The 19379-nt window shown below is 28.5% G+C and overlaps 1 protein-coding gene across 1 annotated transcript in view; it reads right to left on the bottom strand.

Annotated features, from left to right (window-relative positions):
* Window positions 1-19379, bottom strand: part of LOC134711549 (insulin-like growth factor-binding protein complex acid labile subunit) — an 86994-nt gene that overhangs the window by 40342 nt on the left and 27273 nt on the right. Inside the window, exons 4-5 of the mRNA XM_063572199.1 lie at window positions 4554-4625; window positions 2176-2247 (exon numbers count right to left, since the gene is read on the bottom strand). Of these exons, the coding sequence (XP_063428269.1) occupies window positions 2176-2247; window positions 4554-4625 (144 nt within the window). The remainder of the gene's footprint in view (window positions 1-2175; window positions 2248-4553; window positions 4626-19379) is intronic.

Here is a 19379-nt window from a genome sequence, read left to right on the forward strand (position 1 = left end):
TTTAATAAAATGTTTTTTAAGATCTTCAGAGCGATCAATTTTGCGAAACAGTATAGAATAACAATATGCAATTATAATTTGAACGATTTCATACTAAGAACTGTAATAAGAAATTGTGTTGCAATCCTCTAAAATTTTGTTTTATTTATTTATAGGTAAAAAACAGAGCTTAGTAAACAGATAATGTCTGCCGTTGTTTTTTGATATAGAAATTAGGTCCGAAATATTTGTATGGTTGGTCCAAAATTTTCTTTATTTGAAATTATTTCTACATCCATGAGAACGATTTTTACGAACAGTTTTAGAAACCATATCCAAAATGTTAACATAATCAGTTCTTGATATATTGCCAATTCCCATGATATTATCATTAAGACCGAGAGGGTAGATTTTTTTGTAATTTTTTAATCCAATTTAATTCAATTATTTTCCGTGATCGTACAAACTTTGAATGAGATTCACCAGGCTGCTTATCTAATACTTATAAAGGTTGAACTGTTAAATATTTAATAGGATCATTGTGCTTCTTAAGATGTTGATGAATGATACTTTTGAATTTATTGGGTCTTTTAAAACGATATAGGTGTTCTTGCGTGCGTTTAGACAAATATCGTCCAGTTTCACCTACACACTGAATACTGCATCCCGTTTTATTTTATGTGAGTAAATACTGTTTGTTTTTCATGTAATATCAGTTTCAAAATTTATAGAAAATGTGCGACCATTAAACGTGGATCTTACCGTAATATTTGTAAAAAGACAAGGACATGTAAGTCATTTTTTGGTATGACACTGGTCGATAGAAGGGTAACCACGATTTTTATTGTTAAAAATGTTAGCGATGGTAGTATTTTTAGATCAGCGATAAGAACTTTTTTAACTAAAAAACTGTAAAGAAAACTAATGCGAAGTAAGTGTCCATGTCAATAGTTATATGCCCTACACAGGAATGAAAGAGAAGAGCGAAACCCATATGTGGTCGATTTGCCGATGTAATTGGAACTTAATATTTTAGTCATCAAGGGAGGTTATATGAAAGTTCTTTATTAATATATATCAGTTTCAAAGCCACAGCGCAGACCAATTTGTAGTTAATGAATATCAATTTTTATGTCAAATGTTTTATGTTATATTCTATTAGAAAGTTTGCATCTCGATTATATGCAATTATATTTGACATCATGCAGCCCTGGTCATATAACATATCATGTTAATAACAGTAAAAGAATCTTTCCGAAAGAGCGTGCTGGACAATTCGTCACAAATTCCAACATCCAATTATACATATTTATGTATTTTTTTCTGATATAGAAGAGGGACGAAAGATACCAGAGGGACAGTCAAACTCATAAATCGAAAATGAACTGACAACGCCATGGATACAAATTAAAAAGACAAACAGACGAACAATTGCACACATGACATAACATAGAAAACTAAAGATTAAGCAACACGAACCCCACCAAAACTGGGGGGTGATCTCAGGTGCTCCGGAAGGGTAGGCAGATCCTGCTCCACATGTGGCATCCGTCATGTTGCTTATGTGATAACAAATCCGGTAAATAGTTTAATTCGGTAGGTCACATTCATGAAAGGGAAGGGGATTGTAGTTACGACGTAATAAACATATCCGATATCATGTGTTAAACTGTTATTCCATAATGGTCAACCAACTCGTGATGGCGTCTGTAAAATTTACGAAGGGATGATTTCAACTTTACCATTTGGAACTCTTGATTTAATAGCTTCCTTGTGAGTAGCAACCCTCTATCAAGAAAATCATGATAGGAAATGCAAGCACGGGAATATCGTATCAATTTGGAGATATATACCCCGTATGCAGGTGCTGCTGGAATATTGCTACTTAGAAATGGAAAGTTCACAATTGAAAAGATGAAATAATCTCTTTTGTCGTAAAGTTTTGTTTTCAACCGACCTTCATTGTCAATTTCTAGATGTAAGCTAGAATACCTTAACGTAAAATGAGATGATAATCGATTTATTTCAAGGAAAGGTGCAAATTAATATATGTACATTTTTTCTCAGCCCAAAGACAGAACAAAATACGTTCACCAAATTTGTATATATACATTACAAGAATAAGGTAAGAGATATAAGCAACAGCAATCTAGCAATGCATGGTGGTAATTATTTTTGCAAAATCAATTCACTTACAAAGTATTAAGAGCAGTTAGTCCATGGAAGAGTGTCCCATTTATTGATGTTAACTGATTATTGTCAAGATCCCTGTAATAAAACACTTGAAAATATAACATAGTTATAAACAAACAAACAAACAAACAAACAAATAATTTATTAGAGTCTCATCTTCTTAAATCATTTGATATTAAACACCATTTAATATTAACAGATCAATTTATAAAAGAGCCATTCTAAAAAAAGTTATGAGAGACTGTAAAACACACATTAAAATACATTTATATTACATCTATAACATATATCAATATATCTTAGCATAAAACACCATAATATTAAAAACTTTTATACAAAAAAACAAACAACATTACGAGTATAAAATACACTTTCTCTTAAAAGGTACTTCATGGCAGATTTTGGCTGTAAAATAGCAAACTCTGGCATCATGAAACATGAATAAAAAGTTTTCCTCATTACTCAAATTACGAAAACTGCTTTCTATATTACATAAACTATTAAAAAATATCGTTCGCAAATCTGCATATTCTGGGCATTCTAATAAAACATGTTTTTCATCTTTAATTATATTCTACAATTAAAACAAAAACCATTCATTTACATCAATACCTTCATATCTGCCAGTTTCAATTTTAATCGGAACAACACTTGCTCTTAATTTAGCATATTCACTTATTTATCATGTATGCATTACATCATTTATGTGCTATGTAATGCAAAAAGTAGATTAACAAAAATACTGAACTCCGAGGAAAATTCAAAACGGAAAGTCCCTAATCAAATGGGAAATTATCAAAAGCTCAAACACATCAAACGAACGAACAACAATTGTCATATGCCTGCCTATGTACAGGAATTTTCTTATGTAGAAAATGATGGATTAAACCTGGTTTTATAGCTAGCTAAACTTCTCACTGGTATGACAGTCGTAAACAATTCCACATGTGTGAACAAAACAAACAGACATAACAAACAGGTACAAAAGTAAAACAATAGGGGTACAGCAGTTAACGCTGTGTTATTATCTTAATCATTCTGATAACAAAAAATAGAAATTATATAAACAAACATTTATGTCTTTGAATGTCCTCTCTTACATTGCAAGTGCTTTGCTCTTGAACTGTTTTACTTAAAAGTTATTGCTTGGTATGAATATAAAACCAATGTTTATTGGGATTAGACAATATTGATGGCAATAAATAATAGTGAAAACTACTTAATGCAATTACAAAAAATATCTGGTCCGCATTCAACCGATTAAACCATTAAGATGGTATGGGAGTCTAAAATAAAAATGATAGAATTTGTTCATACTTTGCCAAAACGTTGTATCTATTGATACATATTGAAAAATATAATAAAAATGATAGGTCACCGCGCATTTTCTCAAGCTACAGGACGGGACAAAATGACACATTTTGTATGGATTATACAGGAAAAAACACCATTTTGTGATTAGAAACTAAACAAAATGATAGAATTGTTAAATACTTCAGGAAAAGATAGCTTTCAGACACTGCTTTGAGAATATCAAAAGAAAAGATAGGGTCACCGTACGTTTTTTCCGGCTTAAATACAAAATAGGAAAATTCCATACAGAATCCTCAGAAAATGCACTTTTTTAGAGTTACCTCCCCTAAAAATGCCAATTTCTAATAAAGATAAAAACAACCAAAAATAATTAACATTTGCAAAAATATCAATATTTAAAAGTTATACTCTTATAAATTGGAACTTTTAAATAAAAATGTACATTAAACATCTGCATTCCTGCATCAAATTTTGCTAACTTGATGGAAAATCTGGACCTTTGATTCTCTGTTTTTTTACAATCCAAGATGGAGGAAGACACCTATACCATTATGTTTTGTAATAGATGGGTATACAAGTCGCAACATTTATAAGCATTAGGTCGACATAAGTGTACATGGACTTTAATTAGCTTGTTCCTCCACTGTTTTATTCCAATTGAACAAGACTTATGTCTATCTTGCTATAATGACTTATTTTTGATATAAGGAATACTATTTACAAGATATATATCGTCTTCAGCTATCTTAATGATTAAAAATTCTAAGTTACTTCATTTTATAATTCTAATTAAAAGCATACACGTTTTTGACATTATTGAATGTATTTACGGCAATTAAGTTTTATGAGAAATCTTATTTAGAGTTTAAAGTGAAAAATGTGGTATTTGAATTTAATATTTTTTCTTGACTAATTCTTGTTCACAATTTAAAAAAATCACTGTTATTTATTAATATCTGTTGAAATACAATTAAAATTACTTTTTTGAGAAACCCATTTAATTTTTATGTTATACATGTATGTGAAAGGGTTGCAAAATTTGATTTTTGTTACATAACTTTACTTACAAGTATTGAAGCGCCGTCAAGTTGCGGAAAGTATTTTCATCTAGCATTGCCAACTGATTTTTGTTAAGTTTCCTGGAAAATAAAAACAAATTGAAAGCAAGTGCGCCATTTCATTTGTCGTCATAATTACAAAGCGAGCAACCGTACACAAAATAAAAGGCCATTATTGCAAATTGGGTACATGTATATCTGTTGATATCTGATAACATATGTACTGACAGTTATATATGAAACTGTTATATCTATGATTTATGTATGCCGTTCATTGTTTATGTTAAAGGGTATTATATCTGTTATATGTATTCGGCTATCGGGTTCCGGCTTTAAATTTTCTGGGTGAAGTTTGTTTAAGAGGTGCGATTCGAACGAAAAATGTTTTTTGAGTTGTGTTCATTTTGCGTACCCGTGTACTTATATTTTAGTTAAATTGGACTCTATCTAGAAAATCTATAATAGCACGGCATTATTATATAGTAATATTCATGTCTGTCAACTACAAGGACGGTTTTAAAAGAGGAGCGAGGAATTACAAAGATATATTCTACCTCATAATTCGGAAATACCGTTGAAAAAATACCATATGACCAACAACTGTCATCTAAACACAAAATAGAAAACCAAAGACTGAGCAACACGAACCACAAATAAGTGGTGTTCTCATGTGCTCTGGAAATGTTAACAAATTATGCTCCACATATGACACCCTTCGTGTTGGTCATGTAATTACACACCCGCTGAAAAGATATCGCACGGAATAATCCGTTTTGATCTCGAAAATCAAATATATAGGAATTTATAGACAACCTTTTTACATTAAGACTTGGTACAACATGTATGCTATCACGGAGTGTACTGTTTTATAATGCAGGGATATCACGCATTTAAATAAAGCAATACATATTCGTACAGTCTCAAATGAAATCAATATCCATATGAAAATAGCTATCATCTACCAACAGGGAAACACTATCATCTACTAAAAATAAATAAAAGGATCGGGTTAAAGTAAGGGTTAGGTTCACATTTATTATGTTATATCCTTTCAAACACTATCATCTACTAAAAAATAAATAAAAGGATCGGATTAAAGAAAGGGTTAGGGTCACATTTATTATGTTATATCCTTTCAAACACTATTATCTACTAAAAAATAAATAAAAGGATCGGATTAAAGTAAGGGTGAGGGTCACATTTATTATGTTATATCCTTTCAAACAATATCATGTACTAAAACAAAATATAAAAGGATCGAGTTAAAGTTAGGGTTAGGGTCACATTTATTATGTTATATCCTTTCAAACACTATCATCTAAAAATAAATAAAAGGATCGGATTAAAGTAAGGGTTAGGGTCACATTTATTATGTTATATCGTTTCAAACACTATCATCTACTAAAAATAAATAAAAGGATCGGGTTCAAGTAAGGGTTAGGGTCACATTTATCATGTTATATTCTTTCAAACAATATCGTCTACTAAAAAATAAATCAAAGGATCGGATTAAAGTAAGGATTAGGGTCACATTTATTATTTTATATCCTTTCAAACACTATCATCTACTAAACATAAATAAAAGGATCAGGTTAAAGTAAGGGTTAGGGTCACATTTACCATGTTTTATTATTTCAAACAATATCGTCTACTAAAAAATAAATAAAAGGATCGGGTTTAAGTAAGGGTTAGGGTCACATTTATTATGTTATATCCTTTCAAAAAATATCATCTACAAAAAAAAATTATAAAAGGATCGAGTTGAAGTTAGGGTTAGGGTCACATTTATTATGTTATATCCTTTCAAACACTATCATCTAAAAATAAATAAAAGGATCGGATTAAAGTAAGGGTTAGGGTCACATTTATTATGTTATATCCTTTCAAACACTATTATCTACTAAAAAATAAATAGAAGGATCGGATTAAAGTAAGGGTTAGGGTCACATTTATTATGTTATATCCTTTCAAACACTATTATCTACTAAAAAATAAATAAAAGGATTGGATTAAAGTAAGGGTTAGGGTCACATTTATTATGTTATATCCTTTCAAACACTATTATCTACTAACAAATAAATAAAAGGATCGGATTAAAGTAAGGGTTAGGGTCACATTTATTATGTTATATCCTTTCAAACACTATTATCTACTAAAAAATAAATAAAAGGATCGGATTAAAGTAAGGGTTAGGGTCACATTTATTATGTTATATCCTATCAAACACTATTATCTACTAAAAAATAAATAAAAGGATCGGGTTAAAGTAAGGGTTAGGGTCACATTTATTATGTTACATCCTTTCAAACACTATTATCTAATAAAAAATAAATAAAAGGATCGGATTAAAGTAAGGGTTAGGGTCACATTTATTATGTTACATCCTTTCAAACACTATTATCTACTAAAAAATAAATAAAAGGATCGGATTAAAGTAAGGGTTAGGGTCACATTTATTATGTTATATCCTTTCAAACACTATTATCTACTAAAAAATAAATAAAAGGATCGGATTAAAGTAAGGGTTAGGGTCACATTTATTATGTTATATCCTTTCAAACACTATTATCTACTAAAAAATAAATAAAAGGATCGGATTAAAGTAAGTGGTTAGGGTCACATTTATTATGTTATATCCTTTCAAACACTATTATCTACTAAAAAAAATTTAAAAGGATCGGGTTAAAGTAAGGGTTAGGGTCACATTTATTATGTTATATCCTTTCAAACACTATTATCTACTAAAAAATAAACAAAAGGATCGGGTTAAACTAAGGGTTATAGTCACATTCATTATGTTATATCCTTTCAAACACTATCGTCTACTAAAAAATAAATAAAAGGATCGGGTTAAAGTAAGGGTTAGGGGTCACATTTATTATGTTATATCCTTTCAAACAATATCATCTACTAAAAAATAAATAAAAGGATCGGCTTAAAGTAAGGGTATTGGTTACATTTATTATGTTATATCCTTTCAAACAATATCATCTACTAAAAAATAAATAAAAAGAACTGGTTAAAGTAAGGGTTAGGGTCACATTTATTATGTTATATCCTTTCAAACAATATCATCTACTAAAAAATAAATAAAAGGAACGGCTTAAAGTAAGGGTATTGGTTACATTTATTATGTTATATCCTTTCAAACAATATCATCTACTAAAAAATAAATAAAAGGATCGGCTTAAAGTAAGGGTATTGGTTACATTTATTATGTTATATCCTTTCAAACAATATCATCTACTAAAAAATAAATAAAAAGAACTGGTTAAAGTAAGGGTTAGGGTCACATTTATTATGTTATATCCTTTCAAACACTATTATCTACTAAAAAATAAATAAAAGGATCGGGTTAAAGTTAGGGTTAGGGTCACATTTATCATGTTATATCCTTTCAAACAATCTCGTCTACTAAAAAATTAAAAAAAGGATCGGGTTAAAGTAAGGGTTAGGGTTACATTTATCATGTTATATTCTTTCAAACCATATATCATCTACTAAAGAATAAAAAAAAGGATCGGATTAAAGTAAGGGTTAGGGTTACATTTATTATGTTATATCCTTTCAAACAATATCATCTACTAAAAATAAATAAAAAAGATCGGGTTAAAGTAACAGTTAGGGTCACATTTATTATGTTATATCATATCAAACCATATCGTCTACTAAAAAATAAATAAAAGGATCGGGTTAAAGTAAGGGTAAGGGTTACATTTATTATGTTATATCCTTTCAAACACTATCATGTACTATAAAAGAAACAAAAGGATCGGGTTAAAGTTAGGGTTAGGGTCACATTTATTATGTTATATCCTTTCAAACAATATCGTCTAGTAAAAAATAAATAAAAGGATCGGATTAAAGTAAGTGTTAGGGTTACATTTATCATATTATATTCTTTCAAACAATATCATCTACTTAAAAATAAATAAAAGGATCGGGTTAAAGTAAGGGTTAGGGTTACATTTATCATGTTATATTCTTTCAAACATTATCTTCTACTAAAAAATAAATAAAAGGATCGGGTTAAAGTTAGGGTTAGGGTCATATTTATTATGTTATATCCTTTCAAACACTATTATCTACTAAAACATAGATAAAAGGATCGGATTAAAGTAAGGGTTAGGGTCACATTTATTATGTTATATCCTTTCAAACCATATTGTCTACTAAAAAATAAATAAAAGGATCGGGTTAAAGTAAGGGTTAGGGTCACATTTATTATGTTATATCCTTTCAAACCATATTGTCTACTAAAAAATAAATAAAAGGATCGGGTTAAAGTAAGGGTTAGGGTCACATTTATTATGTTATATCCTTTCAAACCATATTGTCTACTAAAAAATAAATAAAAGGATCGGGTTAAAGTAAGGGTAAGGGTTACATTTATTATGTTATATCCTTTCAAACACTATTATCTACTAAAAAATAAATAAAAGGATCGGGTTAAAGTAAGGGTTAGGGTCACATTTATTATGTTATATCCTTTCAAACACTATTATCTACTAAAAAATAAATAAAAGGATCGAGTTGAGGTAAGTGTTAGGGTCACATTTATTATGTTATATCCTTTCAAACCATATCATCTACTAAAAAATAAACAAAAGGATCGGGTTAAAGTAAGGGTTATAGTCACAAATATTATGTTATATCCTTTCAAACACTATTATCTACTAAAAAATAAATAAAAGGATCGGATTAAAGTAAGGGTTAGGGTCACATTTATTATGTTATATCCTTTCAAACCATATTATCTACTAAAAAATAAATAAAAGGATCGGGTTAAAGTAAGGGTTAGGGTCACATTTATTATGGTATATCCTTTCAAACACTATTATCTACTAAAAAATAAATAAAAGGATCGAGTTAAAGTAAGGGTTAGGGTCACATTTATTATGTTATATCCTTTCAAACACTATCATCTAAAAATAAATAAAAGGATCGGATTAAAGTAAGGGTTAGGGTCACATTTATTATGGTATATCCTTTCAAACACTATTATCTACTAAAAAATAAATAAAAGGATCGGATTAAAGTAAGGGTTAGGGTCACATATATTATGTTATATCCTTCCAAACCATATTATCTACTAAAAAATAAATAAAAGGATCGGGTTAAAGTAAGGGTTAGGGTCACATTTATTATGTTATATCCTTTCAAACACTATTATCTACTAAAAAATAAATAAAAGGATCGGCTTAAAGTAAGGGTATTGGTTACATTTATTATGTTATATCCTTTCAAACAATATCATCTACTAAAAAATAAATAAAAAGAACTGGTTAAAGTAAGGGTTAGGGTCACATTTATTATGCTATATCCTTTCAAACCATATCATCTACTAAAAAATAAATAAAAGGATCGGGTTAAAGTAAGGGTTATAGTCACAAATATTATGTTATATCCTTTCAAACACTATCATCTACTAAAAATAAATAAAAGGATCGGATTAAAGTAAGGGTTATAGTCACATTTATTATGTTATATCCTTTCAAACACTATAATGTTCTAAAAAATAAATAAAAGGATCGGATTAAAGTAAGGGTTAGGATCGGGTTAAAGTAAGGGTTGGGGTCACATTTATTATGTTATATCCTTTCAAACACTATCATGTACGAAAAAATAAATAAAAGGATCGGGTTAAAGTAAGGGTTAGGGTCACATTTATTATGTTATATCCTTTCAAACACTATCATGTACGAAAAAATAAATAAAAGGATCGGGTTAAAGTAAGGGTTAGGGTCACATTTATTATGTTATATCCTTTCAAACACTATCATGTACGAAAAAATAAATAAAAGGATCGGATTAAAGTAAGGGTTAGGGTCACATTTATTATGTTATATCCTTTCAAACACTATCATCTACTTAAAAATAAATAAAAAGGATCGGGTTAAAGTAAGGGTTAGGGTCACATTTATTATGTTATATCCTTTCAAACACTATCATCTAAAAATAAATAAAAGGATCGGATTAAAGTAAGGGTTAGGGTCACATTTATTATGTTATATCGTTTCAAACACTATCATCTACTAAAAATAAATAAAAGGATCGGGTTCAAGTAAGGGTTAGGGTCACATTTATCATGTTATATTCTTTCAAACAATATCGTCTACTAAAAAATAAATCAAAGGATCGGATTAAAGTAAGGATTAGGGTCACATTTATTATTTTATATCCTTTCAAACACTATCATCTACTAAACATAAATAAAAGGATCAGGTTAAAGTAAGGGTTAGGGTCACATTTACCATGTTTTATTATTTCAAACAATATCGTCTACTAAAAAATAAATAAAAGGATCGGGTTTAAGTAAGGGTTAGGGTCACATTTATTATGTTATATCCTTTCAAAAAATATCATCTACAAAAAAAAATTATAAAAGGATCGAGTTGAAGTTAGGGTTAGGGTCACATTTATTATGTTATATCCTTTCAAACACTATCATCTAAAAATAAATAAAAGGATCGGATTAAAGTAAGGGTTAGGGTCACATTTATTATGTTATATCCTTTCAAACACTATTATCTACTAAAAAATAAATAGAAGGATCGGATTAAAGTAAGGGTTAGGGTCACATTTATTATGTTATATCCTTTCAAACACTATTATCTACTAAAAAATAAATAAAAGGATTGGATTAAAGTAAGGGTTAGGGTCACATTTATTATGTTATATCCTTTCAAACACTATTATCTACTAACAAATAAATAAAAGGATCGGATTAAAGTAAGGGTTAGGGTCACATTTATTATGTTATATCCTTTCAAACACTATTATCTACAAAAAAATAAATAAAAGGATCGGATTAAAGTAAGGGTTAGGGTCACATTTATTATGTTATATCCTATCAAACACTATTATCTACTAAAAAATAAATAAAAGGATCGGGTTAAAGTAAGGGTTAGGGTCACATTTATTATGTTACATCCTTTCAAACACTATTATCTAATAAAAAATAAATAAAAGGATCGGATTAAAGTAAGGGTTAGGGTCACATTTATTATGTTACATCCTTTCAAACACTATTATCTACTAAAAAATAAATAAAAGGATCGGATTAAAGTAAGGGTTAGGGTCACATTTATTATGTTATATCCTTTCAAACACTATTATCTACTAAAAAATAAATAAAAGGATCGGATTAAAGTAAGGGTTAGGGTCACATTTATTATGTTATATCCTTTCAAACACTATTATCTACTAAAAAATAAATAAAAGGATCGGATTAAAGTAAGTGGTTAGGGTCACATTTATTATGTTATATCCTTTCAAACACTATTATCTACTAAAAAAAATTTAAAAGGATCGGGTTAAAGTAAGGGTTAGGGTCACATTTATTATGTTATATCCTTTCAAACACTATTATCTACTAAAAAATAAACAAAAGGATCGGGTTAAACTAAGGGTTATAGTCACATTCATTATGTTATATCCTTTCAAACACTATCGTCTACTAAAAAATAAATAAAAGGATCGGGTTAAAGTAAGGGTTAGGGGTCACATTTATTATGTTATATCCTTTCAAACAATATCATCTACTAAAAAATAAATAAAAGGATCGGCTTAAAGTAAGGGTATTGGTTACATTTATTATGTTATATCCTTTCAAACAATATCATCTACTAAAAAATAAATAAAAAGAACTGGTTAAAGTAAGGGTTAGGGTCTCATTTATTATGTTATATCCTTTCAAACAATATCATCTACTAAAACATAAATAAAAGGAACGGCTTAAAGTAAGGGTATTGGTTACATTTATTATGTTATATCCTTTCAAACAATATCATCTACTAAAAAATAAATAAAAGGATCGGCTTAAAGTAAGGGTATTGGTTACATTTATTATGTTATATCCTTTCAAACAATATCATCTACTAAAAAATAAATAAAAAGAACTGGTTAAAGTAAGGGTTAGGGTCACATTTATTATGTTATATCCTTTCAAACACTATTATCTACTAAAAAATAAATAAAAGGATCGGGTTAAAGTTAGGGTTAGGGTCACATTTATCATGTTATATCCTTTCAAACAATCTCGTCTACTAAAAAATTAAAAAAAGGATCGGGTTAAAGTAAGGGTTAGGGTTACATTTATCATGTTATATTCTTTCAAACCATATATCATCTACTAAAGAATAAAAAAAAGGATCGGATTAAAGTAAGGGTTAGGGTTACATTTATTATGTTATATCCTTTCAAACAATATCATCTACTAAAAATAAATAAAAAAGATCGGGTTAAAGTAACAGTTAGGGTCACATTTATTATGTTATATCATATCAAACCATATCGTCTACTAAAAAATAAATAAAAGGATCGGGTTAAAGTAAGGGTAAGGGTTACATTTATTATGTTATATCCTTTCAAACACTATCATGTACTATAAAAGAAACAAAAGGATCGGGTTAAAGTTAGGGTTAGGGTCACATTTATTATGTTATATCCTTTCAAACAATATCGTCTACTAAAAAATAAATAAAAGGATCGGATTAAAGTAAGTGTTAGGGTTACATTTATCATATTATATTCTTTCAAACAATATCATCTACTTAAAAATAAATAAAAGGATCGGGTTAAAGTAAGGGTTAGGGTTACATTTATCATGTTATATTCTTTCAAACATTATCTTCTACTAAAAAATAAATAAAAGGATCGGGTTAAAGTTAGGGTTAGGGTCATATTTATTATGTTATATCCTTTCAAACACTATTATCTACTAAAACATAGATAAAAGGATCGGATTAAAGTAAGGGTTAGGGTCACATTTATTATGTTATATCCTTTCAAACCATATTGTCTACTAAAAAATAAATAAAAGGATCGGGTTAAAGTAAGGGTTAGGGTCACATTTATTATGTTATATCCTTTCAAACCATATTGTCTACTAAAAAATAAATAAAAGGATCGGGTTAAAGTAAGGGTTAGGGTCACATTTATTATGTTATATCCTTTCAAACCATATTGTCTACTAAAAAATAAATAAAAGGATCGGGTTAAAGTAAGGGTAAGGGTTACATTTATTATGTTATATCCTTTCAAACACTATTATCTACTAAAAAATAAATAAAAGGATCGGGTTAAAGTAAGGGTTAGGGTCACATTTATTATGTTATATCCTTTCAAACACTATTATCTACTAAAAAATAAATAAAAGGATCGAGTTGAGGTAAGTGTTAGGGTCACATTTATTATGTTATATCCTTTCAAACCATATCATCTACTAAAAAATAAACAAAAGGATCGGGTTAAAGTAAGGGTTATAGTCACAAATATTATGTTATATCCTTTCAAACACTATTATCTACTAAAAAATAAATAAAAGGATCGGATTAAAGTAAGGGTTAGGGTCACATTTATTATGTTATATCCTTTCAAACCATATTATCTACTAAAAAATAAATAAAAGGATCGGGTTAAAGTAAGGGTTAGGGTCACATTTATTATGGTATATCCTTTCAAACACTATTATCTACTAAAAAATAAATAAAAGGATCGAGTTAAAGTAAGGGTTAGGGTCACATTTATTATGTTATATCCTTTCAAACACTATCATCTAAAAATAAATAAAAGGATCGGATTAAAGTAAGGGTTAGGGTCACATTTATTATGGTATATCCTTTCAAACACTATTATCTACTAAAAAATAAATAAAAGGATCGGATTAAAGTAAGGGTTAGGGTCACATATATTATGTTATATCCTTCCAAACCATATTATCTACTAAAAAATAAATAAAAGGATCGGGTTAAAGTAAGGGTTAGGGTCACATTTATTATGTTATATCCTTTCAAACACTATTATCTACTAAAAAATAAATAAAAGGATCGGCTTAAAGTAAGGGTATTGGTTACATTTATTATGTTATATCCTTTCAAACAATATCATCTACTAAAAAATAAATAAAAAGAACTGGTTAAAGTAAGGGTTAGGGTCACATTTATTATGCTATATCCTTTCAAACCATATCATCTACTAAAAAATAAATAAAAGGATCGGGTTAAAGTAAGGGTTATAGTCACAAATATTATGTTATATCCTTTCAAACACTATCATCTACTAAAAATAAATAAAAGGATCGGATTAAAGTAAGGGTTATAGTCACATTTATTATGTTATATCCTTTCAAACACTATAATGTTCTAAAAAATAAATAAAAGGATCGGATTAAAGTAAGGGTTAGGATCGGGTTAAAGTAAGGGTTGGGGTCACATTTATTATGTTATATCCTTTCAAACACTATCATGTACGAAAAAATAAATAAAAGGATCGGGTTAAAGTAAGGGTTAGGGTCACATTTATTATGTTATATCCTTTCAAACACTATCATGTACGAAAAAATAAATAAAAGGATCGGGTTAAAGTAAGGGTTAGGGTCACATTTATTATGTTATATCCTTTCAAACACTATCATGTACGAAAAAATAAATAAAAGGATCGGATTAAAGTAAGGGTTAGGGTCACATTTATTATATTATATCCTTTCAAACACTATCATCTACTAAAAATAAATAAAAAGGATCGGGTTAAAGTAAGGGTTAGGGTCACATTTATTATGTTATATCCTTTCAAACACTATCATGTACGAAAAAATAAATAAAAGGATCGGATTAAAGTAAGGGTTAGGGTCACATTTATTATGTTATATCCTTTCAAACACTATCATCTACTAAAAATAAATAAAAAGGATCGGGTTAAAGTAAGGGTTAGGGTCACATTTATTATGTTATATCCTTTCAAACACTATCATGTACTAAAAAATAAATAAAAAGATCGGATTAAAGTAAGGGTTAGGGTCACATTTTTTATGTTATATCCTTTAAAAGACTATCATCTACTAAAAATAAATAAAAGGATCAGGTTAAAGTAAGGGTTATAGTCACATTTTTTATGTTATATCCTTTAAAAGACTATCATCCACTAAAAATAAATAAAAGGATCAGGTTAAAGTAAGGGTTATAGTCACATTTATTATGTTATATCCTTTCAAACACTATCATGTACTAAAAAATAAATAAAAAGATCGGATTAAAGTAAGGGTTAGGGTCACATTTTTTATGTTATATCCTTTAAAAGACTATCATCTACTAAAAATAAATAAAAGGATCAGGTTAAAGTAAGGGTTATAGTCACATTTTTTATGTTATATCCTTTAAAAGACTATCATCCACTAAAAATAAATAAAAGGATCAGGTTAAAGTAAGGGTTATAGTCACATTTATTATGTTATATCCTTTCAAACACTATCATCTACTAAAAAATAAATAAAATGATCGGATTAAAGTAAGGGTTAGGGTCACATTTATTATGTTATATCCTTTCAACAAACACTATCATCTACTAAAAATAAATAAAAAGGATCGGGTTAAAGTAAGGGTAAGGGTCACATTTATTATGTTATATCCTTTCAAACACTATCATCTACTAAAAATAAATAAAAAGGATCGGGTTAAAGTAAGGGTTAGGGTCACATTTATTATGTTATATCCTTTCAAACACTATCATGTACGAAAAAATAAATAAAAGGATCGGATTAAAGTAAGGGTTAGGGTCACATTTATTATGTTATATTCTTTCAAACACTATTATCTACTAAAAATAAATAAAAAGGATCGGGTTAAAGTAAGGGTTAGGGTCACATTTATTATGTTATATCCTTTCAAACACTATCATGTACTAAAAAATAAATAAAAGGATCGGGTTAAAGTAAGGGTTTGGGTCACATTTATTATGTTATATCCTTTCAAACACTATCATCTACTAAAAAATAAATAAAAGGATCGGATTAAAGTAAGGGTTAGGGTCACATTTATTATGTTATATCCTTTTAAACACTATCATGTACGAAAAAATAAATAAAAGGATCGGATTAAAGTAAGGGTTATAGTCACATTTATAATGTTATATCCTTTCAAACACTATCATCTACTAAAAAATAAATAAAAGGATCGGGTTAAAGTAAGGGTTAGGGTCACATTTATTATGTTATATCCTTTCAAACACTATCATGTACTAAAAAATAAATAAAAGGAACGGATTAAAGTAAGGGTTAGGGTCACATTTATTATGTTATATCCTTTCAAACACTATCATCTACTAAAAATAAATACAAATTTGTAAGGGTTCCACGGAACCCAGTGTCTCGCCTACTTTTGCTGTAAATCGCAGGCTCAACAAAAATGAGGAAAAAAATCTGTAAAAATATTCTTCTTGATACTATCTTATGATCGTAAGAAGCTTCTGTCCAAGTTTGGTTAAAATTTAGGATAGTTAATGAATCTAATAAATGTTTTGAAAACTTTAACAGCTGACTGTATGTAATGTTAACTGGAAGAAAATCTAAGTCCATTTAATAGTGAAATACAGAAAAAATGGAGTTATCTTTTTACAAAATTTACTTCTGGATACTATCTTAAGATCATAAATAAGCTTTTGTCTAAGTTTGGTACAAACCCAGGATAGTTTAAGAAAGTTATTAAGATTTTAAAAACTTTAACCACAGAGTGAATGTAATGTTTCCCCGCAGAAAAACTAAGTCCATTTAAAAGTAAAATACAGAAAAAATGGAGTTATTTTTTTACAAACTTTACTTCTGGATACTATCTTATGATCATAAACAAGCTTCTGTCCAAGTTTTGTACAAACCAAGGATAGTTTAAGAAAGTTTTAAAACTTTTAAAACTTAAACCACAGAGTGAATGTAATGTTTCCCCGCAGAAAAACTAAGTCCTTTTAAAAGTAAAATACGGAAAAAATGGATTTATTTTTTTACAAACTTTACTTCTGGATACTATCTTATGATCATAAACAAGCTTCTGTCCAAGTTTGGTACAAACCAAGGATAGTTTAAGAAAGTTATTAAAACTTTAAAAACCTTACCCACAGAGTGAATGTATTGTTTCCCCCCAGAAAAAACTAAGTCCATTTGTAAGTAAAATACCGAAAAAAATGGAATTTTATTTTTACAAAATTTACATCTGGATACTATCTTATGATCATAAACAAGCTTCTGTCCAAGTTTGGTAGAAATCCAGAATAGTTTAAGAAAGTTATTAAAATTTCAAAAACTGTAACCACAGAGTGAATATTTGTGGACGCCGACGACGGAATGTAGGATCGCTTAGTCTCGCTTTTTCTACTAAAGTCGAAGGCTCGACAAAAAGGATCGGGTTAAAGTAAGGGTTAGGGTCACATTTATTATGTTATATCCTTTCAAACACTATCATGTACGAAAAAATAAATAAAAGGATCGGATTAAAGTAAGGGTTAGGGTCACATTTATTATGTTATATCCTTTCAAACACTATCATCTACTAAAAATAAAAAAAAGGATCGGGTTAAAGTAAGGGTTAGGGTCACATTTATTATGTTATATCCTTTCAAACACTATCATGTACGAAAAAATAAATAAAAGGATCGGGTTAAAGTAAGGGTTAGGGTCACATTTATTATGTTATATCCTTTCAAACACTATCATGTACGAAAAAATAAATAAAAGGATCGGATTAAAGTAAGGGTTAGGGTCACATTTATTATGTTATATCCTTTCAAACACTATCATCTACTAAAAATAAATAAAAAGGATCGGGTTAAAGTAAGGGTTAGGGTCACATGTATTATGTTATATCCTTTTAAACACTATCATGTACGAAAAAATAAATAAAAGGATCGGATTAAAGTAAGGGTTAGGGTCACATTTATTATGTTATATCCTTTCAATTACTATCATCTACTAAAAATAAATAAAAAGGATCGGGTTAAAGTAAGGGTTAGGGTCACATTTATTATGTTATATCCTTTCAAACACTATCATGTACTAAAAAATAAATAAAAAGATCGGATTAAAGTAAGGGTTAGGGTCACATTTTTTATGTTATATCCTTTAAAAGACTATCATCTACTAAAAATAAATAAAAGGATCAGGTTAAAGTAAGGGTTATAGTCACATTTTTTTATGTTATATCCTTTAAAAGACTATCATCTACTAAAGATAAATAAAAGGATCAGGTTAAAGTAAGGGTTATAGTCACATTTATTATGTTATATCCTTTCAAACACTATCATCTACTAAAAATAAATAAAAAGGATCGGGTTAAAGTAAGGGTAAGGATCACATTTATTATGTTATATCCTTTCAAACACTATCATCTACTAAAAATAAATAAAAAGGATCGGGTTAAAGTAAGGGTTAGGGTCACATTTATTATGTTATATCCTTTCAAACACTATCATGTACGAAAAAATAAATAAAAGGATCGGATTAAAGTAAGGGTTAGGGTCACATTTATTATGTTATATCCTTTCAAACACTATCATCTACTAAAAATAAATAAAAAGGATCGGGTTAAAGTAAGGGTTAGGGTCACATTTATTATGTTATATCCTTTCAAACACTATCATGTACGAAAAAATAAATAAAAGGATCGGGTTAAAGTAAGGGTTAGGGTCACATTTATTATGTTATATCCTTTCAAACACTATCATGTACGAAAAAATAAATAAAAGGATCGGATTAAAGTAAGGGTTAGGGTCACATTTATTATGTTATATCCTTTCAAACACTATCATCTACTAAAAATAAATAAAAAGGATCGGGTTAAAGTAAGGGTTAGGGTCACATGTATTATGTTATATCCTTTTAAACACTATCATGTACGAAAAAATAAATAAAAGGATCGGATTAAAGTAAGGGTTAGGGTCACATTTATTATGTTATATCCTTTCAAACACTATCATCTACTAAAAATAAATAAAAAGGATCGGGTTAAAGTAAGGGTTAGGGTCACATTTATTATGTTATATCCTTTCAAACACTATCATGTACTAAAAAAT

This window comes from Mytilus trossulus, chromosome 3 (assembly GCF_036588685.1).
Source record: "Mytilus trossulus isolate FHL-02 chromosome 3, PNRI_Mtr1.1.1.hap1, whole genome shotgun sequence".
NCBI lineage: Eukaryota > Metazoa > Mollusca > Bivalvia > Mytilida > Mytilidae > Mytilus > Mytilus trossulus.